General features: G+C 50.0%; 1 protein-coding gene across 1 annotated transcript in view; it reads right to left on the reverse strand.

Annotated features, from left to right (window-relative positions):
* Window positions 1-25,395, reverse strand: part of Atp11a (ATPase phospholipid transporting 11A) — a 113,496-nt gene that overhangs the window by 12,259 nt on the left and 75,842 nt on the right. The window contains exons 13-25 of the mRNA XM_032919443.1: window positions 24,425-24,598; window positions 22,956-23,125; window positions 20,849-20,920; window positions 20,340-20,413; window positions 17,650-17,753; window positions 13,036-13,217; window positions 11,405-11,656; window positions 9,904-10,081; window positions 8,675-8,777; window positions 8,384-8,529; window positions 7,344-7,403; window positions 6,199-6,326; window positions 4,146-4,281 (exon numbers count right to left, since the gene is read on the reverse strand). Coding sequence (XP_032775334.1) covers window positions 4,146-4,281; window positions 6,199-6,326; window positions 7,344-7,403; window positions 8,384-8,529; window positions 8,675-8,777; window positions 9,904-10,081; window positions 11,405-11,656; window positions 13,036-13,217; window positions 17,650-17,753; window positions 20,340-20,413; window positions 20,849-20,920; window positions 22,956-23,125; window positions 24,425-24,598 — 1,779 coding nt within the window. The remainder of the gene's footprint in view (window positions 1-4,145; window positions 4,282-6,198; window positions 6,327-7,343; window positions 7,404-8,383; window positions 8,530-8,674; window positions 8,778-9,903; window positions 10,082-11,404; window positions 11,657-13,035; window positions 13,218-17,649; window positions 17,754-20,339; window positions 20,414-20,848; window positions 20,921-22,955; window positions 23,126-24,424; window positions 24,599-25,395) is intronic.

Consider the following 25,395-nt stretch of genomic DNA (forward strand, 5'->3'; position numbering starts at 1 on the left):
CCCTGCGGCCTGCAGGAGCCCTGGGCATCAGCCCAGGATACATGAAGCATGCTAGAAGAGACGCATCAGGATTCTGTGCAGACATCAACCATACAGGGATGCCACCAAGTCTGTCCTTCGTCCTACTAGGGAAAGGCCTTTCTCCCTGGGCGTAGAAACAGCACCAATAGAAGCCCTTAAGCCTTCATGTGAGCGGCTTCTAGTAGGGGCCACCTGGTCACCTCAGAGTGGCACTGCTGCGACGAGTGGGGAGAACCGAGAGAGCTGCTGGGTCCACAGGAAGGGAGCCAACGCCAAGCCCAGAGTGCAGGACTGACGCAAGGGGTCATACACACTCTCACATGCTTGACCCCTGGGGGCAGGAATATTTTTACAACCCAGGGGCAGCACAGCTATATCGGCAATGAAGGTGTGTACCTAACAGGGTGTTGGGGAGCAAGCAGCTGGTTCGTTTAATCAGAAGCTATCAGTGTTAGCCAAATGGTGAGCTTCAGTGCTGGGGGTTGGGGATGTCTCTGCCAAGCTCTTCTGTGCCACAGGGTGGCCCAAGAGTGAGAGAACTCTTTAAGATATAGATGTCAGCATGACACGGGCACAGGTGTAAGCAGGGGACAAGCACAGGGTCAAGCAGATCCCAGTAGTGCCACACACCAGGCCACAGTAAACTCAGCAACTTGCTACTCCCACAACTGCTACAGGGAGGACAGTGCCCTTCCCTTACTCCAGGTTTCCTTGAGTTTGGTGGGTTATGGCAGACCTATGATGGGCACCAGGCCCCGGAGTCCCTACAGGACACACCATCACCACCATCACTTCAACAGGAAGATGAAACGTAATAATCTCAAATGAGAAACTGCAAACTGCCTAGGAGACGTGTGTCATCTCCCTCCCTGTGCCCATGGCTCCTGGTCAGTGAGTGCTGCTCACTGGGATAGACAGACAGCCACAGAGCCGTCTCTGTGTAATCTTCATTTCCGCCTCTGTTTCCAGTAGGAACTTTCTGGTCACTATGCAGAGTCACTCAGCATGTTCTAGATTCCCTGACACCAGCCCCTTTACACTTTACACTTGCCCCAGCCGTGCTTGACCTACTCACGACAGACACAGACAGCACACCTCCACTGATGTCTATTTGACTTGCATTTCCATAATAAACCGACACTGACTGATGTTTGGCCCGCTCACACCTTAACACAGCTCCACTGATGACTCATACTTCAACAACGCCCCTAAAGGAAAAGTCTGAGGAATTACCGCCTTAATGACGCACCTTCACTGTCCAGCTGACTAAGGTAAAACTCAACAATACACCTCCATCCGTGGTCTGACTGACTTCCGACAGCCTTAGCCCTGTAGGAAAGTCCCCAGACAGCCTGCTTATATACCTGGCTCTCCCTCTTGCCTGACGAGGGGCACTCGCATAAGGCATTTTCTATCCACTAAAACTTTAAACCACAGCCAACTTAATTTTTATGTGCAGTAATATTCCGTAACTGACAGAGCTTGGCTTCTAAGGTCAGAGTCAGGACACCTCTGCACCCCTCTGGCCCAGCTCCACATGGCATCTGCCGGCTGTGTGCTGTGCTCACTTCCCACGGGTGACTAAGCTGCCCACTAGGTGGTTCCTGACTACTGTAACATTCCAAATCAAATTCCAGGGGGCGGCTAGAGGGTGGTGATTATTGCTTTAGTAGCATCAAAAAGAAGTCTTTGTGGATTTTGTTGTCGGTGCGAATTTTCAGAAGTTATTCATAATTCCACTGTCCTCAAGACATGAGACCCATGACTGTCTCCATGACTGTCGCAGCGCTTTTTCGAGAAACCTTTCACAGCAATCAACAGATCGAGCTTCTAAACAGAAGGATCTAGAAGATGTGCCCTGGGTCCATGGGGAGCAGACCCAGGAGGATCACCATGTGGTCACTCTGCACCTGAGTCCTGTGGATCTAGTTCTCACACCTTCTACCCCCAAGCACCGGCTTAATCAGGCTGAGTAGGGGTCCCAGAGGCCTAGGCCAGGGTGAGGGCGAGGGTGGCCTGCATGACTGAAAACATGGAGTGGACTTGGTCATCCCAATCCCTTCATTCCGACCTCACAGATTGGTGTCACCGTGTCTGCTGAAATACATGTGGAGGGGCCTCAAGGTGACTGCTATCTCGGCTCCACCTGACCAGAGCACATGCCCCATCATACCTGAGTCTGAATGTAGCCCTGTGAGTCTGTGTGGCCTGCCCTGAGCACTGGGGTGACTCTGGAAGCCTCCTCTGGAATGGAGCACACCTGCTGACAAAGGTGGCCCTGCAGGAGGCTCAGGTGAGTCTGCCTCTGCCTCAACAACGGCAAGTGTGTGATGGGGGCAGGGGGGACATTGCAGGGCCACCAAGAAGCATCTTCCTAGTAACCCACGCAGGCCTAAAGGGCTGTCTGAGGGGTGGAAGACAAGGAGTGCAGGCAAAGAACACAAGGATTCTGCGCCCCCATGACAGGCAGCACTCAATACCCACACTAGCAGGGCCTGGCAGGAGACTTGCCAAAACCCTAGGGGCACAGTAAGAGGCAGGGGACATTGAAGAGAGTGTCTGGGACAGCCTGGGAAATGAACCCACTGCTGCTGTCCTCCCTTCCCCCTCAGGTCCTTCCCTAGTTCTCCATGTCCAGCCCCACCCCCTGGGGAGTCTGTTACTGTTCTCTAAGACACAGGGACAGCTCGGGTTGGGCTGGAGGGCATCATGCTGACACAGGTCAGGGTCTGAGCTCTGGCTAGGCCTCACACCAGTTTCCCAGCCTGTGCAAGCTCCTTCCTCAACCTCCTATGGCAGTGACGGCCAGAAGCAGGGTCCTTGAATGGCGAGACGAGGTTTGACAGTGAACAGAGCTGAGTGCTGGTGCCTGAGTGTTTAAGACACTTGTGAGGTGCTTCTTAGAGGCTGACTCATGGGGAAGAGGGTACGAGTCACCTAAGACGCAGAGGACTGCACCACGTGTATGGGCAGGCATTGCCTGACGAAAATAAAAGAGGACAGTCGTCGAATTTTGTGAAGACTGATTTGTCTTTCATGAGGAGAGATCAGTACCTTCAGTTATGAGGCAACAGAGACAAATGCACAGGGAAACAAATTACCAGGGCACAGGCCAGACTCTGGCACTCTGCCGAGAGTCCGAGGGTCAGCATGGGGGAGACAGCACTGGACAGAGGGAGCTGGTTCAACGGGAAATGAGAAGCCTTTCTGTTCTCAGTCTCCCTGGAGGGCGGTCTAGAGGAGTTTTCTCTGATGTCAGTTGCAGTGTTTCTTTGAACAGTCACCTCAGAACCAGGGACCTTAGCGGTCCGAACAGTAAGTTTGGGACTTAGGAGATTATGAGGACAGGATCTAGGCTCTACTTGATGCCTCTGGTTCTCCCCAGGTGGCACGGGTACACCACTAAAGCCAGGTCCAAAAGGCCTCCTGACCTCAATTTACAGTGACATGCAGACCTATGCGGCCATTTCCCCTTCTAGAAAAGCCTTGACAGAGACCCAGGGCAAAGATACCTTGCAGGGTCAGGTGACTCTGACACCAGCAGAGGACAGGAATGACTAATAGCTTTTCTACCCACAAAGCACACAGAAGAGGTCACATTTGAAAATATTTTCAAGAAATATTTTATTTGTAATGCACTCCAAAACACAGAGAGGACAAACCCACAGTGTCTTACCATGCTTGTGTTGGTGGTCATTATCTGAGGTGGGAAGGAAGCAAGTGGCAAAAAGAAAAAAAGCAAGATAGGAATATAACACACCCCAGAAGGTAGGCAAACAACAGGCTGCAGTCCATCAGAGAACCACAGAGCTGCTCATTGTGAGGGGCCACGCCCACGCTCTGTGGAGGACACCCACACAACCTAACTCCCACACGGAAGGACACTGGCTGGATGAAACCACGGAGCCCCTGGGACCAGTCAGGGAACCCTCAGGACCGACCTCAACGCCCTGCCGCTGGTAAATGTGACGCATCCCTTCCTCTCAGTGGCTCCACAGATCCTACCTAGTGCTGCTCACCGACCCACAGGCCGCCCTGTGCTCACTCAACTGCTCCACACAACGGCTGCACACGGTGGGGCTCATTACTAGGCAGTAAAGCAGGAGGCCGCGCTCGGTACTGACCTGTCCATTGATGGTCACGGTTGTGTTCTCAAACATGAAATAAGCACCAAAGAAAAATACCAAAGCGTCAAAAACGCCGAGAAACGTCCAGTATATGAACAGCCGCCAGCGCAGCAGCGCGTTCTTGGCAATGTCTCTGAGGAGGAGAGGGGAAACGGACATCAGGCCGAGGTCTGGCCAGCCAGCCCCTCGCGGTGGCATCGCTGTCCACACGCTCCTAAGCAGCATCAACTGTGAGTGGCAAACACAGCATCTGCAACCCTGGCTGGCAAAGCTCACACGCTCCTCAGACTTCACAGTGCTGCACCCAGTGCTCTCCACTGGCTTTGAATATTCTTTCTCCGAGTCAGTTGTAATACTGTCAAAGAGAACCTGGTGCTCTCTTGTCTTCTGAGTGTAACTAACACACACAGCACAGACTGTCTACATACTGACTATCAGAGTGAGGACGTGGGTTTCCTACCAGCCTACACTGAGTTTCTACGCCTGTTCATTTTATAAGAGTAAGTAGGTCAGCCGAAGTGTGTGTGTATGTGTGTGTGTGCATGTGCGTGCACACACACACACACACACACACACACACACACACACACACCTATTTTCTCTAGCTTCACTGTATTGTAATAAAGACCCCAAAGCCTGTGACCAGGTTCTGAGGAACTGGACAGGGGAAGGTTGTCTGATGTTATGCGTGTCATAGAACTAAGTGCATAAGGGTGTGCACACACATGAGTACAAAAAACCCTGGGCAAACTGAGGTAGGTGAGGAACGATAATGTGAGTCTAGCTGGTGGCTACACTGTAGCATCTCACTCCTTGTTACTGGGAGAACCCGGACAGAAGCACCAGAAACTCCTTTCATGCCTCAGATGGACAAAGCCTACAAAGAAACATTGTATCTGTCAGTGAATCTGGGCCTCTCTGACAGCAGAAAAGCTATCACTTTCCTACTAAGAAATGAGCAGAGCACATGCCAGCTACACTCCTAGCTTCCCCACTCTATCAAGCAATGGAGCGCAGAAGGGCTTCACATCTCTATGGAGCAGTGAGGTACCGAGGAGGTTCATATATGTGCTCAAGCCTCGTGTAGACCCCATCACCTACGGAGCATACTCCAAGACACCGCCTGACTGTTTAACTACCATCCTGTGGAAGCATGCACACCCCAACTTTAAAATCCCACCCCCGAGAACTGCCTGTTTAACTACCATCCTGTGGAAGCATATACACCCTAACTTTAAAATCCCACCCCCGAGAACTGCCTGTTTAACTACCATCCTGTGGAAGCATGTACATCCCAACTTTAAAATCCCACCCCCAAGAACTGACTATTTAACTACCATCCTGTGGAAGCATGTACACCCCAACTTTAGAATCCCATCCCCGAGAACTGCCTGTTTAACTACCATCCTGTGGAAGCATGTACACCCCAACTTTAAAATCCCACCCCGAGAACTGCCTGTTTAACTACCATCCTGTGGAAGCATGTACACCCCAACTTTAGAATCCCACCCCCGAGAACTGCCTGTTTAACTACCATCCTGTGGAAGCATGTACACCCCAACTTTAGAATCCCACCCCCGAGAACTGCCTGTTTAACTACCATCCTGTGGAAGCATGTACACCCCAACTTTAGAATCCCACCCTGAGAACTGCCTGTTTAACTACCATCCTGTGGAAGCATGTACATCCCAACTTTAGAATCCCACCCCGAGAACTGCCTGTTTAACTACCATCTTGTGGAAGCATGTACACCCCAACTGTAAAATCCCACCCCCGAGACTGCCTGTTTAACTACCATCCTGTGGAAGCATGTACACCCCAACTTTAGAATCCCACCCCCGAGAACTGCCTGTTTAACTACCATCCTGTGGAAGCATGTACACCCCAACTTTAGAATCCCACCCCCGAGAACTGCCTGTTTAACTACCATCCTGTGGAAGCATGTACACCCCAACTTTAGAATCCCACCCCCGAGAACTGCCTGGAGGAGTCTGCTCTGCTCCCTCTTCTCCTGTGCTGTGCAGAAGAGCTGCAGGGCGCACACTTGTACCTGTAGAGGGACGGGTCTCTCTTGAGCACGTCAATGCCCACGTGCTGCTCCATGAGGCTGTACAGGAGAATCGGGAGGGAAGTGAAGCTGATGTTGTAGAGCGTCAGATACGCAGTATCATACAAAGTCTGTAAGAAGAAGCAATTCGAGTGGCACTTCAAGGTGGCTTTAACACACTGATGTCATGCTTTCACACATTCTCTCTCTCTCTCTCTCTCTCTCTCTCTCTCTCTCTCTCTCTCTCTCTGTGTGTGTGTGTGTGTGTGTGTGTGTGTGTGTGTAAGCCAGCGGGCAGCATCAAATGACTGGCTCAGCTAGAGTGGATAGCAATGAACCCCAGGTATCCTCTGCCTCTATCTTTTCATCACCAGAAGCTCAGGCCTATGTGGCTATACCCAGCTTTCATCATGGGTGCTGAAGGATTTGAACTCCGGTCCTTATGCTTGTACAGCAAAAACTTTATCAACTGAGCCATTTCTCTAGGCCATGAATATGCTACTTTTTTAATTCTCAAAAAGCTTAAATATATAGAAAGTGTACCTAAAATGCATAAAAGCTACCATTCTACAGAGACAGATTTTAAACTTCATGAAGGAAATCTGTCAGGCAGAGCCCAGACCCAAAAACTTGCAATTCCGTTCACTTTCACATCTTCTAGCTTCAATTAGCTTGGCCGTAGTGGCTTTGGATACAAGCTATTGGCCACTGTCCATCTGAGTACATGGGGCAGAAAAGTGTCTGTCCAGGCAGCAGGGAGCCCTTCTCCCAGGTCACGTTTGCATCCACATACTTCCATGCCTCTGACTTCAAGGACGACCCACAGACCCATGAAGGTTCAAGTGTATGCACAACCCGACATCATCAGACAGCCCAGCCCAGAGTACCATTGGCTTTGTCATTCCAGGCTGTGCTTAGGGACATACCCAGCCTCATGACACCCAGACTGAGTCCTCAGCTCTGTGGACTGCTCCTTCACCTTTGTCTATCGATGGGACCCAGGGACAGCAGGATGGATGGCACCTGGGCCCCTACCAGATCTCCGTGGGGTCTGCCTGCACATTCCTGAAGATTATTTCCTCACCATGGCCCCCATTGGGAAGAAGACAAGACTATTATGAGCTTCCAATTTATGACATCAGACTGACCTGCTGTGAAAATCCGCAGAAGAACTGGTACAAAAACTGAGGGAAAATGAAGCAGACATTCTGGAAAATAAGTCATGGTCATTAGTTCAAGGGCATGGCAGAGATGCACGGGCTTGCCTAGCCACCAGCCACTGTGGACACACTATGCTTCATATGGGGGATTGTTCCAAGTGGGCCACCATCCACACAGCAGCCGCATGGGCGTTGGAAATGCTTCTTTTCCATACACAACTATAGTGGCCCTGGTGACCCCTGGCAGCAGAAGGCAGCTGTACTGGCTCACAAGCAAAGGTGGTGGTAATAACGTCGACAGCAAGGACCTGCCCACGTGGAGAGGGCTGAAGACAGTGCCCTCAACCATCTATGTCACACTCTGACAAGGTCAAACAGGTGCCAGGGATTGTGCAAGAATTGTGGTTTCTTTGAAAGACACAGAAATATTATAAGACTATGTTTTCATTTTAATCCTAGGTGTGAGGTATGGGGATTTTATGGTGACTATGATTTGCCTCATGCTCTAGCAGGGGCATGATTTTGCCAGCTGCTGATAGTCTCTGAGTGTGTGATGTTTGGAATTCTGAGAACTTTTCAGAGGGTAGATAAACGCTAAGTCCCCAAGAGGCAGGGTGGGTTGCTGGTTGTTTGCTGTGGGTTGAAAAGAAGAAGGAAGAGGAGGAGGAAGAGGAGGAGAAATAATTAGGTATATAATAATAATAAACAGATGGTGAAGACAAACTCGCTCCAGGGAACTCAGAGATACTAATCAACAGGAAGGAGCCAAACAGCAACACGGCCCTCCCTGCTCTTTTCTCCCCCCATCTAGTGTTAGGCAGTTGAAAGGGTGGAAGGATAGGGGTGGAGAAGGGTGGGAGAAGAACCCACAAATCACCAGTCTGGCTACAAGGCACCCTCTTGTTAGAGGGACAACCCACTCCTTATGGTCACTTCTTTTTGTGATAAAGGACCCTGGAAGCATTAAGTTACCTGACAAAGTTCTCATGCAACGAAAACTGTGAGAGGAGGAAAGACAGACTTCTTACCTTATAAAAGAAGTATTGCACAAGCTCAGATATCCTGATATAATAAAAATGCCCATGAACGAGAAGCATCTTCTTCAAGTGTTTGAACTTGGGGATTGCATAGTCGCTGTTCCTTGCAGCCTGGCGGCCCTCTTTCCCAATGACGCCTACGGTAAGGACAAACAGGTTGTTAAGCCCGAGCCAGCTAAGTCCAGCAGACCTCTGCCCAATATGTCCCCTTGACATAGCACACGTCACAGGTGGAGCCTGAGTCTACCCAAAGTGCACCCAGCTGGAGCAGCCATGGCTCACCTATGCCCACGTGGGCCTCCAGGATCATGCTGACGTCATTTGCACCGTCACCAATCGCCAAGGTAATAGGATGCTCCTTTGAAAATTTGATTAACTTAACGATCTGGAAAAGAAAGAAACATGGAGTTTACCTTCTCTGTTTCGGTTTTGTTATTAAGTGGGCAGAACTAACAAAGACATAGAGCTGGTACAGGAAGGAGGGAAACTGTTGGCCCTCAGACCATTTCCTCCATAGAGGACCACAGAGACTCATGCAATGATCAATAAGACTTCACAAATGCATGAAGACAAAATTAGAGGTATGTTCAGGTATCAATAAAACCTAGAGCCAGTGCCAGCACTGTAGTCTGCACAAAGGTGTTGGAATTCCATGCCGCCTATTATCACAATTTCAAAAAGTTGTTTTTAATGCTACTTTAATCAAGTATGTCGACTTAATGCAATGAGTACTCTTCATGATTTCTCTTTACTGTTTGACTTCTAAGCCGATTTCTTTATGGACTTCCCTGCATGCACTGCACATTAAGATATGAGGCTGGGAAGAAGGGAAGCTACAGATTGCATTTGTATAAAATCAATGGAGAACCAGAAACAGCACTGGGAACTCCAGGCTGTCGTCAGGGAATCAAGCATGGGGGAGGGGTACTCACGAGTACCTGCACCCCAGCCTGTCTCCTCTGAGGACTGCCCAGGGACATTCTGCTGTGTCTAGGGACACTGCTAATTAGAGCAGCAAGCTCACCTGCTAGAGAGCACCTCCCTGAACCTGACTCTTGGACAGTGCATAATGCACTCGACCTTTGTGGCTGGGCCACACGAGCAGCTCTCATTTCCTTATAAGCAGCTCAAGGCTCCCAGGCCTCACACCCAGAGAGGCCACAGTGAAGCTACACCTCACTCAGGTTGATGAACTTTGGAAAATACCATATCCGTATAGGCATCACACAACACATCTGATGTATGTACAAAGACAGTTTAGGGAGGCTCCCACAAGGACAGGAGAGTGCCGAGGACTGTCTGGAGTCCACAGGGAGGAAGACAAATCCAGACTGATCCTGGCACAGGAGGTGCAGTGAATGCAAGCTTCCTTCCCATCCCTCGAGTAGATGTCCAATCCTTGGGTTTCAATGTTTACCTCTCCCTAACTGTGTAACAATCAGACAGTGAGACTCATGAAAAGGTTTCTCCCCACCCTGACACCCATGGCCCACCGGTGGGTCAGTCCTGACCTGGGCCTTCTGCAGGGGCGCCATCCGGCAGCACAGCACGGCACTGCAGTTCCTGCAGATTTCCAGGAAGAGCTCTCTGTAGTTGCCTGAGGAGCTCCCATCCTCTCTCGGCTTCATTATCAAGGACAGTGCGGCTCCATCGATGATTAAACCATAGTCGTGCATATCTGTGGAGAGGCTTTAGAGCACACAAGAGGGAAAACCGCTCGACTGCTGCATCTGCAGTCTAGAACACCTCACACAGGCGCTGGCACCGTGCTGGCCCCCAGCAGCAGGATGCTTGTGGGTCTCCGTCCTTCACTACGGCCTTTACATTCTGGACCCACTTCCCTGACTACACTGACAATCTCATTTAACCACATTTCTTGGCTCAAGCAAAGCAGCCACAGCCATCTGTGAAGTCTGTGTGAGTCTCAGTACTGAGACACCACAAAGAGAGCCTTGGACGTACAGGTCTCCAACCTCCTCTGTCTACCTTTCTGCCCTGGTGACCTCACTGTTTGAACATGGTCAAAGTCTTGTGTGTGTGCGTGTGCCTGTGCATGTGCATGTGTGTGCGCGTGCGTGCATGTGTGTGTGTGTGTGTGTGCGTGTGCGTGTGTGTATGTATGTATATCTGTGGGTAGGATGGGCACACTCCTGCACAGACCAGCAGAACTGATCCCAGGAGCTGGAGTTACAGAGTTGGGAGCAGCCTCACGTTGGTGCTGGGAACTAGAGTCGGGCCTCCGCCAGAGCAGTGCATTCTTCACCACAAAGCTGTCTCCAAGGCCCTCTGCTAGGTCTGAAGATGACAAACACATCTATGACCTCAAACTCTGCAGATCAACATGGAAATGACTCTGTGCTGTTCTTAAGACAGACTCTAGCGCAGGCCTACAGAGCTGACTTGTTTTGCCAAATTTCTATGACTCAAGATGGCCAGTGACTGTTCAGTGAGTAAGGGTGCCTGCTCCAAGCTGACTCCCTGGTTCATCCCCAGGACCTGTACGTCTGATGGAAGAAGAGAAGGCATTGCAAGGTGTCCTCTAATCTCCAAATTACGCTGTGGCACCTGCGTACTGGCAATCAGAACAATAAGTCAAAGTGTAAGATACTGGGTCAGAGCCAGTCAGACGACTTGCCCACAGTGGTATGGGTGCCCCTGTAAAATGCATGAATAAACCATGGATGTTCTTGGAAAGACTCAAGTTCAGCAGTAAAAGCCTCCGTTATTACTAACTGCCTTCTGGATGTTCTGGCAGCATCCTGAGGCATCCATGATGGGTCCAGGGGCACAACAGCAGATGGAAATTGTCCCAGTCAAACGTCTTTCCACACTCCCTTCCTAGCATCAGAACGTCTTTCTATTCTCCCTTCCCAGCAGCTCGAAACTGGCTGCCTCGGCATGTCCGGCTGTGGAGAGAAGGTCTGGCCTCACCCACAGCATCCACTTGACCCACAGGGATGCAGGCATTCGTATGCCACAGACCCAGGTCTTGTGCGGTGGGCAGCTGCATACCCTGAGAAGGAGTCCCTGGTCAGGCTTCCACTGCAGCGCAGCACTGTCTTGCTGAGCTCGAAGAGCACGTCATGCAGGCTCTGCTCCTCTAGCTTTTTGGTGGTCAGCTCCAGCAGCTGCGTGCTCCTGCGGAACAGCTTGCAGGCATAGCAGGTGGCCGAGGCTGTCTCCATCTTGTCCCCGGTGAGCACCCAGACCTTGATGCCTGCCTTCTGCAGTGCCTCAATTGTGTCAGCGGCTTTCTCCTGGAGCCTAAGAGGATGGGACCCATGGGATCAGGATCCAAACAGCACCAAAATGTAGAACGTCAAGAAGCACAACACCATCAGAAGACGCGGCTCTACAGAGGAGCATGCACAAAGTGGCTGAGGGTCTACGGAAAGGACCAGAGCCCGCTCCCAAAGGCCCAAGTGAACACGTGATGTGCTGCAAGGCTCTTCCAACCATGGACGAACTATTTAGGGAGGCTGTTCTGTGTGATGTCCTTTTGCTGAACCTCACATCCTACAATCCAGTATCATTCCATTTAGGAGAAGAATCATTACAACCAGAGATAAAGTGGAGAAATGGAGGTGGGAAGTAAGGTATTATCTTTTCTTTGGTTCCATGTGTTCTAATACACAGGAATCCAGGCTCTAAGTAATAGATCAGGTGCTGGTAATAATGCCAGTGGCCCCATGGCCAAACTTTATCAGTGGCTCAGCACTGTGTGAAATCTGGTATGACCTTTCGCCTCTATGGAACCCTGGAAGTCAGACTAGTCCTTGGGCAGAAGTCTGTGGCCCGAGGTACAGAGATCCTATTATTATAGCAGCACAGACAGATGAGGGAAACCACTTCCAACCCTGTCATTTTCTGAAACAATAGTAAGGACCTGCGGCAATGTTTGCTCATGTGCTGGCTCGGTTAAAGGAGTAGCTTGTGATCACTTCAACAGGACACTGTATCTGTAAATCCCAGGAGGATGCATGTTCTATGTCATCTGGGCTGCACAGAGAAACCCTGACAGGAAAAGTTCATTTTACTGCCACTCATCCCTGTATGACCCGGGCTCCATGACCTAAGTTAGCCACGCCAGCTGCCCACAATGGCTCCGTGTAAAGGCAGTCAGAGCCCATCCCAGGTCCAGCTCCCCTTCCTGCCCCACTGCCCTCAGGTCACTGCACTAGGCCTTGGTCTTTACCTTGTAACTGAGAATTCCAGAAACTTTCTCAGCGACTTCACAGGTTTTTACAACAACCCACTTCATTACTGTAACTGTCTTTGACAAACAAAGACAATCACGTTGAGGACACTGGGCTATACTGTCATAGATTCCGAAGAGCCAGCAGCAGCTAGAAGACGATTACTGATTCCTCTCTATGTATGAGGAGAAACTGGCCCTCCATATGTGACACAATGTGAAGACGGTACTTCCACTACTTGGAGGGAAAGTGTCCTTCCAGGCATCCTATTTGTGGTCAGTAACATATCACCTAGTAATAATCTGGTTGTCACTCTCTGTGAGGGAAAACAGATGAGCCTTGTCCTTGGGAAGAATATACTGGCACAGGACACTTGTGCTATCTTATCTGCCCTCTACCCCACTCTTACACCCTCCCCCTGAACACAGACACAGGAGACATCTTTACCGGTCCTCAACAGCTGTAGCACCAAGCAGAATGAGGTCCTTCTCTATCTGCTCGTAGGCTTCTGCTAGCTTCTTCTCCCGATCCTGAAGTGCCACTTTGGCATCCTGTAGCAGTCGGCAAGCATCTTCATATTGCCCTGGCTCGAGCCTCTTATAGGCAACACACAGGGTTCGCAACCCTTCCTGTTTAACACAAGTCAGTGTTAATGTGAATCTCATCACCTGCTGAATGCATCCTCAGGTTTTCATCAGACCCATCTCTGAAGAGGATGAATGAGTTATAACCCAGTCATCCTCTAGGAATTACCGAATTGCATTAAATACAGAGAGTCATGTGCTCTCTAGAACTGTAACCTATGATGCCTGGTCCACACAGACAGTCACATGCACTGAACTGTAAACAGATTCAGTTTCACTTTTGAGAGATAATAATTTGCAGTGCTGTGGTAGTAGTGTTTTGAAGTTGGTAGATGGAAGACTGCAAGGTTATTCACCCTCATGCTGGGTACAGGAGAGACTAAAATAAGCCTTAGGGATGAGGGGATCTAACACATGTGGAGCATGGGCCTCCCTCCTGCCATGGCACAGCAAACTATCACTGGGCGGTAGCCACTGGTGGGGTTTCTTGGGGGTTTCTTGCCCCTTCACCCTAATCCACTCATAGGCTTCCTAAGCAAGCATTTCCGACTCTGGATGTTAGGTTTCAAAAATGTCTCCTGTGTTGTCAGCACTTCTCTCAGCTCTTCAGATCAGAGTTTATTTCTCAGCTCTCCTTACTGGTGTGACGGGCATGCCGCACTGGTTAACAGTTCACACAACCCTTCAAGAGGCCTCCATACTGGTGTTATGGGCATGCTGCACTGGTTAACAGTTCTCACGACCTCTCCCTCTGTGAAGGACATGGCCGCACTGGTTAACTGTTCACATAATCCCTCAAGAGGGAGGGAAGGGCACAGAGGCAAAGTACATTGCTTCATTAACAAGTCAGAAGGCTCATCAGACACGAAGAGTCTCTAAAGAGAACGATCTAGAATTGTCCAGGATGTAAGGTGCTGTGTGTGAGCAGTAAGTAAAGCTTTCAGAAGTGAAGAGGCCTTTGCTTGTACAGGTATTCAGGGACTTTCTACTGCAGTGACACAGGGGTGGGGTGATGGCATGTACAAGCCTTGCTAAGCATGACATACAGTCCTGTATAAAACACTGCCAAGCTGTACAAACACAGTCACGCTTAGTGCTAACCTTGTAAGCACAGAGAAAGCAATCCTCAGCTGCACTAGAGCAAATGGAACTCAACAGCTACGAAACGATGGCATGCCATGAACAGGACTCCTCCCTGAATGACAGGCGGACTCGGCATAGGAAACAGGGTAATGCGACATGTGACATTATCAGATGAATGCTCTGTAATGCTCTGAACTGATGAAGAGGAAACATCTCAACACTGGGAGCAATACAGAGTAGTCCTCACAGTGGGCCCCCAAGAACTGCTGGAGGTGAGGAGCAGCAGGGCGCCTTGCCTTTGCCTGAACACAACTCTCGCATCACAAACTCTGATGTGCAGTGGAGCAGATCTCACAGGCAGAACGCTGTAAAGCATAGCAGTGAACTGCACAGAGCTGGTGTGAAGACAGAGAAAGGGAGAGGGGCGCAGGATGGAACTGAGACTCGAAACAAATCCTGAACATCTGGCCACATGATTTAACAAGAGAAGCGAGACCATTTAACAGGGAAAAACAAAGCAAAACAAAATAGCCATGCAACAATGGGGTTCAAAAACTGACACCCACTTAACAAAAAATAAGACAGCTCCCTTCACATCACACATAAAGTAAGATCAATGTCTTAAATTTAACAGCTAAAACTATAAAGTTCTTAGAAAAACAGAGGGTAAAGTCTTCAAAAGCTTACATTTGGAGTCCATTTCTTAATTGTGATTAAACATCCCAAAGCAAGCGATGGAAGGAGTAACTGGGTCTGAAGCAGACAATGGTCCTCCCGCCATTACCTACGACTGTCTTCACTTGGACAGAGCCTTAGCAGACAATGGTCCTCCCGGCATTACCTACGACTGTCTTCACTTGGACAGAGCTTTAGCTGTTGAAATGGTTGCTCAGCGAGGAGTCAGTGCTGACTAACTCTGGCTGAGCTGCAGGATAGATCTCAGGATTCCAGGACAGTGTGAGGGATGCTGTCTGTCCTGGTTGGGTTTGGTCACCTTGACACAAGCGTAGATATATCTGGGAAGAGGGTTGTACCTGATGAAATACCTTGGGAGTGGCGTGCAGGCAGGCCTCGGGGGCCTTTTCTTAGTTAGTGACGGACGTGTGAGAGCTCCTTGCTCTGCAGCAGCACCAATGGGGATGTCGCCAGCGCTCCCCACTGACGCTCATGCTGCCTTTGGGAGCAGGATGCATTTAGTTAAGGAAACGTCAATCTACTCATCTGTTCTGCTATTCCAAAATTAAGAGTAGACATTGGTTTTTGTCAGGTCCCTTCTCTGTATCTTGGGGTGGCCAAGGACCATTTTTCTCAATAGTCTATTAGTATGACTGTGTGAGTGGGATACAAGTAGGAAATGATCTGTTTCTGGAGTCAAAATGAGCTTACACTATGTCTACTGTCAATGTGCTTCTGGATTCTGCTTGGCTGATGCTTGAAGACAGATGTGAACGGCTTCACAGTAACATTTTTACATAGCATTAGGATTGATCTGTACTTTCCTGTCTGTTTTAGTTCTTCAGTTGTGCTGCTTAGAAGGAAAGAAAGTTGCTCTAAGGAGGAAGGGAGCATACGATGAAAAGAATCAGTCTAAGGCATCACTGGCACACTGTGGGTGGGGCCCCAGGGATGTGTAAGCCTTAGTGAACCTTTCTTTCTCAAGTTCTTTTTGGTCAAAGTGTTTTACCACAATAGAAACTAACTGAGGAAGATGCTGCTACACTCAAAGGCTCTGAGGGATCTGGAAGAGGACAATGGACGACAGGCCCAGAGGTCAAGCACAAACCATCAGAGGCCAGCAGACAGCATATTCCCAGCATCCCCAAGGGCTCCAGGCAGAGAGCACTGTTCCAAATCCAGCAAATGGTGTGAAGCCACAGCCTGAAGGAGCAAGCGGTTTCTGAGGAGTTCACCGCATCTCTGATTAATTCTAGATCTGAAGGAAGTGTGAGAGATCTGGCAGCCCATGGGGAAAGTTTGCAGCTGTGACCAGCATGTGGACAGTCCACATGACAGGGATCAACTACAGCTGTGGTAGACAAGTGAGGAGGCAGGCGGAGGGGGACGCCCATCACTGCAATGCATTACTGAAAACTTTCTAGTCGTGGTAAAAGCCCACAGACCACACACTTCAGAGGTCCGAACAGAAAATGTATGAGAATTACTGCACCTAACTTACCACAACCAGATATCATCCATGCGGAAACAACAAAGAAAAAAGATGAACACAGAAAGTGAGCACAGCCAAGGCATGGTTGCTCTCAGAAAAGGGTGTGTGTGTGTGTGTGTCTGTGTGTGTGTGTGTATGTGCGTGCGTGCGTGTGTCTGTGTGTGTGTGTGCACGTGTGAGTGTGTGTGAACCAGAACCCACAGTTCATTCACTCTGGCACTTGGGCTCAAATGCTCACCGACAGGTGAACCGATGGGGAAGCTGGGCATCAGGAATGGGCTGCTCAGTAAGAAAAGGAGCACCTGGCCGAGGTGGACACCCATTCAGACGAATCTGGTAAGTAACAGACCTGGGATTCTGCTAACCAAGAACACTCCGGAAGGCAAAACCTCATCCACAGTGACAGCCAACAGTGGTACATTGTGGGAGGGTTGGCGGGAGGGGACGCAAAGGTTCCTGGGACAAAGTTTCTACAAGTAGGAATCAGACTTACCTACTTTTAGATCTTCAATATGAACACATTAATGTTTACTGACCATCGCTCAATACAGCATTTTAAAAAGCTGTACTTTGGGGTTGGGGATTTAGCTCAGTGGTAGAGCGCTTGCCTAGCAAGCGCAAGGCCCTGGGTTCGGTCCCCAGCTCCGAAAAAAAGAAAAAAGAAAAAAAAAAGCTGTACTTTAATCATAATTAACATATTACTTCTTTTAGGGAAAATGATTTTGAGGTGAGAGAGAATGTTCCAGAACAAATGAAGCATGGACTAGGGCAGTGTGGTCTTTAGCACAAAATGTGTCTCCAGGTCCTGGGGGTGACCCTTGGTAGAAACGGTCAGAATCCCCATTTGAAATTAGAGTTAACATCAGGAATTCAAGAACTTTGCCCTAATAAGTTCAGTGAAGCTCAGTGCATGCCTTGTGGCACCCTGTGGGGACTGTCCCTAAGGGAATGACAGCGCTGTATCCAGAATGTCAATGTAGCACAGCCTAGGCTTACAGTCTAAGGCCATCTAAGGCCAAGCATGGGGTCTTTCTGGCTCTCCGTGCTGGAGGAGTGGCTGAGAGGCTGAGGGGACAGCAGAACAGCCTCCAGCATAAACAGGAGGGTGATGGCCTCTCACTACGTCAGCAAGCAAGGAGAGGTAATGTCAGGAAGCACTGTGGCTCAGAGCAGAGTCAGAAAGCACGGTCTGCAGACACGAGAGGGACGGGAGGGCCAGCAGCTTACCACCGCATTGCGTTCCACTCTGGACCGGACCTGGTCCACTTTGCCTTCTATCACTCTGGGAAAGATTGAAGAGTCCGCTCCTTTGCAGAACAGGTAAATTTCTCCTGGAAGATGAGGAGGAAAATATGCTGAGTTTAATTACTGCATGGGGAGACAAACTTACTTTACTTTTCGTTTTTATTATTTTAAAAGACTAATTTGTTTATTTTATATATGTGATATATTGTCGCTGTCCAGCGTGGAGACCACTTTAAAGGCTATAACAAAGGAGCAGTTAATACGTTAAGATCCAAAAGAAGTGGGGTCCATGGAGCATGCGGACCTCAGCCCCGTTTGATTCCCACTGCCTTGGAACAGTGAGGGGTCTGGGTGCTCAGACTCCCAGTGAGAAGTGAATTCTTCCTGGCACTCGGGCTGGGCAGGTGGAGTGAGCATAGGAACACAGCGTGTGCAGCTGACCCGAAGGGAGCGCTCAAACTTCAGGAAAGACCAGAAGGCGAGGGTGAATCCTCCCAAAAGCAGGTCTTCCTGACAATCCACCCTTTGTACCACACGGGTCCTGGGGAACTCTGTCTTCCAGACATCTCTAGTCTCGTCCTCAGGGCTTTGGCACCTTTGTGCTGGTTTTTCATGCTCCTTTTCTCAACACAAAGCCTTTCCTCCTTCCAGGTCGGAGACACTAACAGACAGCAAAGACATGACTGAGGCACTGAGAAGCAGCTCTGACGTGGCTTGCTTGGTCCAGGTGCTCTGCAATCTGTCTCAGGTCCAACCCTCCGCTGCCTTGCTGTAAAACACAAGCTGAGGCCCACGCCCAGTCACCCTGCCCAGCAGCAGTGCAATCTCAGGCCTGCAGTGTCTGCAGCTTGTGATGAACAGAACATTTGGGAGTAGCTATGGAAACATTGCAGTAAGCCAGCGATGTACATCTCTAATCTCTGTGGGCAGAGACAGGCAAATCCCTAAGTTTGAGGCTAGCCTGGTCTACAGAGTGAGTTCCAGGACAGCCAGTGCTACAGGGAGATACATAGTCTTAAAAAAACAAATAATAATAACAATAATAATTAACAACAACAACAGAAGAAGAAGAAAGGAAATACCACTGTGCATCCCAATGGCAGCAAAGCTGTAGAAAGGACACAGCATGGTTTATGGTCCCAGGAAGGTAGGATATCCAGGTTCCTTATAGGGACAGGCTCCTAAGCCCCTAACACTGAGGGTGGTTGGAAGTCTGTGGAGACTAAACCCAGAGCTGTCTGGAGTGGGAAGAAGAAGGGCACACTTCTGGGCTAAAGACGGGGATGAATTTCCAAGGCAAACCATTTGACAGGCACCACTTGCCCTCTTTCCAGACTGTGGGAAGCATTAGTGCTGAAGATGCCTACACAGGAAGACACTGGCAGCAGACACGACGGACGCTGTCCAGTCACTGTCTCCTGGAAGGTGCAGAAGAGTGATGTGGCCCTGGGAGGAACCGTCTGCATGAGGCAGGAGGATACTAGGCAGCTCCCAGTTGAATGCTGTGGATACCTGGGGGTATCTAGGAAGGCATTTGGGGGAGGGGGTGTGCCACTTCATACCATGATCCAGGAAGAGGAAACACAGCCGGACAAGTAGTCTATGGGAAGCAAGGAGAAGGGCAGCAAGGACAGGACCTGAGGATTCACCCAAGTGCAGGCTGCTTGAAGGCCGGAAGCCCAGTACTGAGCCTCTGACTCCTGAGCTATGTGGCCATAAGGGCAGCCCTGTGAATGCTGGGGAGATCAATATGAGGGCAGGGGGAGGAGGCACATACGTATCTGCTCTTGTGGGGATTCCTCTGGATAGGATGTCACGGGGCTAACTCATGGCCTTCTAGACAAGATGCTGCCAGGGAAGTGCCCACTCACATGGAGGTCACATGTCAAGGTCAACCAGAATCACCCAGTCAAAGGGCTCCACTGCACTCACTCCTTCACCATCCCACACTCTAACCATAAGCAAGAATGTACAGCTTTCAAATAAATATCCATTGTCACAGCAACCAACCAGCCAAGCAATCGGTGTAATTAGTAGCCTAAATGTTCGTACAGAAACACCTGCAAACTCACACTGTATGTCCGTAAGTCTGTATGTCCGTAAGTCTGTATGTCCATAAGTCCGGTTAAAGACGTGTGCAGCTTTCCAGATGTGTAGAGCACAGCAGCAGGTGCTCCCGGATGATGACGAGTGCTGATGGAGGCCTAGCCCTGAACTCACTCCTTACCAAGGTTGCTGTCATAGAGTTTACCTGTGTCTTTGGAAAAGTGGGAGGCAGCTCTGGTGGTAAAGCTCTGTCTTGCAAGCATGAAGACCTGGATTCAATTCCCAGAACCCTAGGCAGGGTAGCATGCATTTGCAAATTCACAGCTGGGGAGACAGGGGCAGGAGGGTTTCTAGGGCTTGCTGGCTCACCAGTCTAGCCTACTCAGTGAGTTCCAAGCCAGTGAGAGACTCTGGCAATGGTTGAGGAATGAGACCCAAGGTTGACCTTTGGTCTATACACAAACACTCATATGAATGCACACGCACACACGCACGCACGCACCCACACCTGCATGCACATACACAAAAGTGGAATAAATCGTTCTTATGTCCTAAATGTTTAATGATCCAAAAGAATTATCCATCAGAGTATAACTGCTACCATGTAATGCTAGGAGAAACTTTACCTGTAGTAGATTTTACAATCACGCTCATTCTTCTCCTCACAGAGTCAAAAGTCAGAACTTCTAGCAATTCAAATCTGAAACAAAAGTGAGACGCATACATTCTTCTCTGAATGGTTTCCAAATGACTGCCACAGCAGGAAGGGGACATTCTCATCTCTCCCTGGGCCCTGCCCATACTGTGTGCATGCCCCCTGGGATGTTCTGGACCTCATGGAATGCCCCTCTCCAGCCTCAGGTTGGGATTAGTGCTTGAGAGTGGTCATAGGTCATTTCAGCTCTGACTCCTCCGGGAAGGGTAATAATATCTCTGTCTCTTTGGAATATTCAACTCTCATATCACGCCTGAAAACCTCTCAGGGAGCCCCACTGGAGCTGGAGTTACCACGGAGTGCAGAGGCAGTGCAGACTCGGTCTCTGAAGCACTGTGGCATGCAGACCTGCCTCTCACACAGGGCCTGGGAGCCTCACTTGTTCTTCTCCAGGGACACAACATGCAGGCAGTGTCTCACCTCTCTATGTCGTTCTCCCTGTTCAGTATTTCCATGTAATTGTCCTTCAGTCTCAGGTATGTGAATCCAAGCCTGCAACACAAGCAAAGCCAGTGCTTGTCTGACATCTAGACAAGCCTCCTCCCGTAGGCCTTCTCCTCACAAGGAGGCACTTTCTTGTAGAGAAAGCACTTTTTCAGTAAGACAGGTTGCTCAGTATGTTACAAAGCCAGGCCACAGGAGTTCTGACTCACTTGTTGCCTCACACAATGACCCAACAGTGTGCACCCTACACTAAAGCGGTGCCCTCTGTGGTGCTGTAGCTGATGGAAGGTCAGCCCCGGGTGTCTGGACTGCACTCTCTGCTCCTTAGCTGATTCGGTAGCTGACCAGAGTCAATCCACCATAGTGTCAACACTCACCAAAACCCTGGGTTGGAAGCTGAACCCTAGTACAGCTGTCAAGAGTAGCTGGCCAGGAACACTTTACCTCTCATAAAGTGATTAACATGGCCACCACAGCAGAGGGCTCCTCATACACAGAGTAATCCTGTCCTTTCCTCTCTCTATGCTGCCATAATTTTAGGACATAGCATGAAACCCTCCGAGATGCCGGTGCCTTGACCTGACGGCCCAGCCTCCAAACCGTGAGAAATCCATTCTGGGTCTGTTTTATTTCTGTTTTATAAATTATGCAGCGAAGACAGTCTGCCCTTGGTCAACCTAGTTATCTGACAGGACGTGGGACCATGCGGCTATTCATAGAGATACTGCCCCACCCTTCCTCTACTGCAAAAGCTAACACCCCCAGCCCTGGCACCTGCCAGGACAGCGAAGACGGCTGGGTCTGAAGCAGCTTACCCAAGATGGGGCAGAATCCCAACACCAGCTGTCATAGCAGGCAAGCGCTGTGAGTGTGGCTGAGAGCTGGCCTCAGCTGACAGAGACCCCGGGGAGGGAGAGGTACAGGGGTGGGGGAGAGCCTGACTCGACCTTTACTTTATGCAGCACCCGGTGTTCTCAGCCATCCAAACACTGCCACCCTGAATTTCAGACAGGTTCCTCATGCAGTGGTGACCCCCAACCATCAGTTTTTTTAAAAAGATTTATTTATTATTATATATACTTAAGTACACTGTAGCTGTCTTCAGACACACCAGAAGAGGACATCAGATCTCATTACAGATGGTTGTGAGCCACCATGTGGTTACTGGGAATTGAACTCAGGACCTCTGGAAGAGCAGTCAGTGCTCTTAACCACTGAGCCATCTCTCCAGCCAATAAAATTATTTTTGTTGCTTCTTCATAACTATAATTTTGCTAGTGTTAAAAGTCATAATATAAATATCTGATATTCAGATTATTTGACATATGACACGCCCTAAGGAGTTGAGACTCACAGGTTGAAAACCACTGCTATAAATGTTCCCAAACCTAGTTCAAAAGCTGTGTGTATGCGTGTGTTGGGGTGGCTTGGACACCTAGTGAGGATAACCTCATCCACACACCTCTGCAGCTTGCCAAACTGTGCAGGAAAAGCAGATTTGCTTAGTCACAACACAGTCCTGCTCCAGGAGGTGAGAGGCACAAGAATGCGCTCCCATCATCCTCAGTCTGGGGAGGTTGCACACGTTACTTAGTGCAGCAAAGGGGACACCAGGGCTTTCCTGTTCCATAAGAACTGTGAGCTGAGGCTCTTAGAGATGTCCCCAACCTGAGACTGGGCCATGTCTGGAGTGTTTTTCTAGGTATTGATTTACCACGCCACAGCTCATGCAAGCAGAAAGAACTCAGGAAGACCCTCATCAGTGCAATTTCACAGACAGAATGATCCAGCCCAAGGAAAACAGGGGCAGGGAGAGCTGAGATAGCTCAGAGGCTGGCTCTCTAGTCCAGTCTCAGGGAGAGCTGAGATAGATCTCCTTGGTGTCTTAGGCTCACTGGCAGGGTTTGGGGAGGGGTCTCAATGGCTGCAAGCTCAGGAAACACGGCAACAAGAGCTTGTGCTGCTGTCCAGGAAAGCCACTTCTACAAAGGGTGCAAGAGACCTGAGGTTAAAGGGGCACAAAACAGGGTTTTCCAGAACAAGTCTTGAGCTGGTTTGCAGACCCGTTACCTCAACGACTTACCTCTGCATACCTTCGACCAGTGCAACCTCATCAGGCGAGGACGATATGTACACACAGGACTTTGCATCTGGAGATTTCTGGGGACCATCGACATCATCCCCACAATGGTCTTCTTTCACTTGGACAGTGTGGCACAGGCAGATAGCCCTAAAAAACAGCTCTTCCCGTTCCTGCAGAGACAGAGAGACTGACAGCTCTGCTGCAATGGGAAGAATGTGGACAGGAGGAGGGACTGGGCAGGCCTACAGAGGGAGGCTAGGACCTCCTGGGGTGAACTGGTTTTAGTTTGTCTCAGTGGTTGCAAAGGAGAAGCACACGTGACTCCTTACGCTCCAGAGTTGCCATGGCAACTCGTACAGGCAGAGAAGACTGAGGGTTTTGCTCATCGTAATGCTCCAAGGAACAAGCAAGGCATGGCTATGAGCACACTCGGGAATGGCCATGTCATGGGAAAACGGGCCACCTACATATACAGTGGTACGCTCAGCCCTGACCTTGCGTTCTTGGCCACATGACCTTCACATGACCTTCCTGGTGGTGGCAGTCTGCACCAGGCAAGGCCCTGCACGCCCCACGACTTGAGCCCCAGCTGTGTGCCTGCGGCTGGAGCTCACCTGTGACAGCTACGGGAGCAGAGCTAGGAGCCCTGTGCCAGAGCTGAGCTAGTGTGCAGAGCTCATAGGAGGCTGACCCAGATCTGAGCTCGGCTTCCTCGCTGCTGACTGCACCCTGCAGTCAAGTCAGTTAGAAAACTCTGAGGTCCCCAGGAGCTGGGCAGCACAGTGGCCATTGGTGGGCTTCCCTGACAACCAGTGTGGTCCCTGAGAATTGAGGTGGGAAACAGAGGGTGTGACACTGCTAGAAGGTCTGTGAGAAAATGACAGCAACTGAAGTTCACACTGAAGGAGCCAGGGGTCTGACTGAACAGCTCCTGTATCGTTAATGCTCTCTTCTGGCTCTGTGGATCTCTACAGGTTCTGTAGCCATGATGTATCCCTTAGTCTCTGTGTAGCAGGTGCTGGAACCCAACCCTGACCAGGGAAACTACGACTTGAACACTTGTGTATGCGTGCCCTGCTCATGTGTAAACAAGCATAGCAGATGTATACATGTGCATGTGTCTAGGTGTGTGTGTGCACACACTTGCATGCACATGCAGCTTTGTACACATACAGATTCTGTATGACATTACTTTTAGCATGCTGCCTGTTCCACTTGCCCTTTTATTTTGTTTTTGTTTTCCCAGGTCAATTCTAGCAGAGGAATCGCTATCAAGACCTCCTGCCTCTTGGAAGGGGACACAGCACCACAGTGGATGCAAACCATAACCTCCTCACTGAGGTCCTACAGAGGATCTGTCGTGCTGTCCAAATGAAAGGGCCGCTTCTGTGGGTCAAAGCACCCCACCTACTTGTATCCTTGATCACATGGCAGGGCCATACCCACCACCCTGAGGAGCTACAACGTACCCTTCCACTGACACCTGGAGAAGAATCGATCATGTCAATGCCAGAAGAGTCAGGAAGGACCTGCCCGTTGCAGATGACATGGGGTACGTAGATGTGGCCCTCGATGCAGCACTCCTTAAAGGCCATGTTGTTCTCTGTAAGGGTGCCGGTCTTGTCAGTGAAGATGTACTCTACCTGAGGGTACCACACACCCAAGTTAAGCAACGTTTAGGCAGGTGACACATCTTACCCCAAGTCTGTTATAATCCTAGTAGGACAGGAACCTCTGGGAGTCTGCCCAGACAGATCAGATCCAATGTTAGGTGTGGGTACCCATGGCACCCCCATCATCCAGACAAGTGCAATCTGGGGGGAAGAGGCCTCACACTGGTGACACGTATGAAACAGTAGGAAGTGGCCCTGCAGAGCCAGGGCTCCACGCATCTGTGAAGCAGCAGATGGGTGAAGGAAGAACTTTCTCTAGGAGTCTGAGAGGTCAAAGTTCCCAGGAGGAGAAGAGGTTTACAAGACAGGATACACAGAAGGAGAAGGATAAAACACTTTGGAAAGAGACCACGGAGTGCTGGAGACGCCTCTGGCTTTAAATGCAAGGGAACCACAGGACATACTCCCGCCCTGGACCCCTGAACAGAGGGACGCAAGGGCCAGCCATCCACACAGCTCGGCTGGTCCACATGGGCTTAGTGTAGGAATGAAGCACACTGGGGGCAGGGTATAGAAGGGACAGCCATTCTGTGCTCTATGAAGTCTTCCCAGGAACATGCTCTTAACCCCAACAGAAAATGCCCTTTCCATAATGTGCTCATCCTTATCAAATAAACCACCAATCAGAGCACTTCTGTACTGAGACTGTATTTAAGACAAACCCGCTGTTTAAACACAAGGCCAAAGCCCATGGGAACCTCTTCCAGGGTCACCCAGCCGGGGAGGGTGTGCAGGCTGCATCCCTAAGAGCCCAGCGGGTAGTGGAT

Source organism: Rattus rattus, chromosome 13, assembly GCF_011064425.1.
Source record: "Rattus rattus isolate New Zealand chromosome 13, Rrattus_CSIRO_v1, whole genome shotgun sequence".
Lineage (NCBI taxonomy): Eukaryota > Metazoa > Chordata > Mammalia > Rodentia > Muridae > Rattus > Rattus rattus.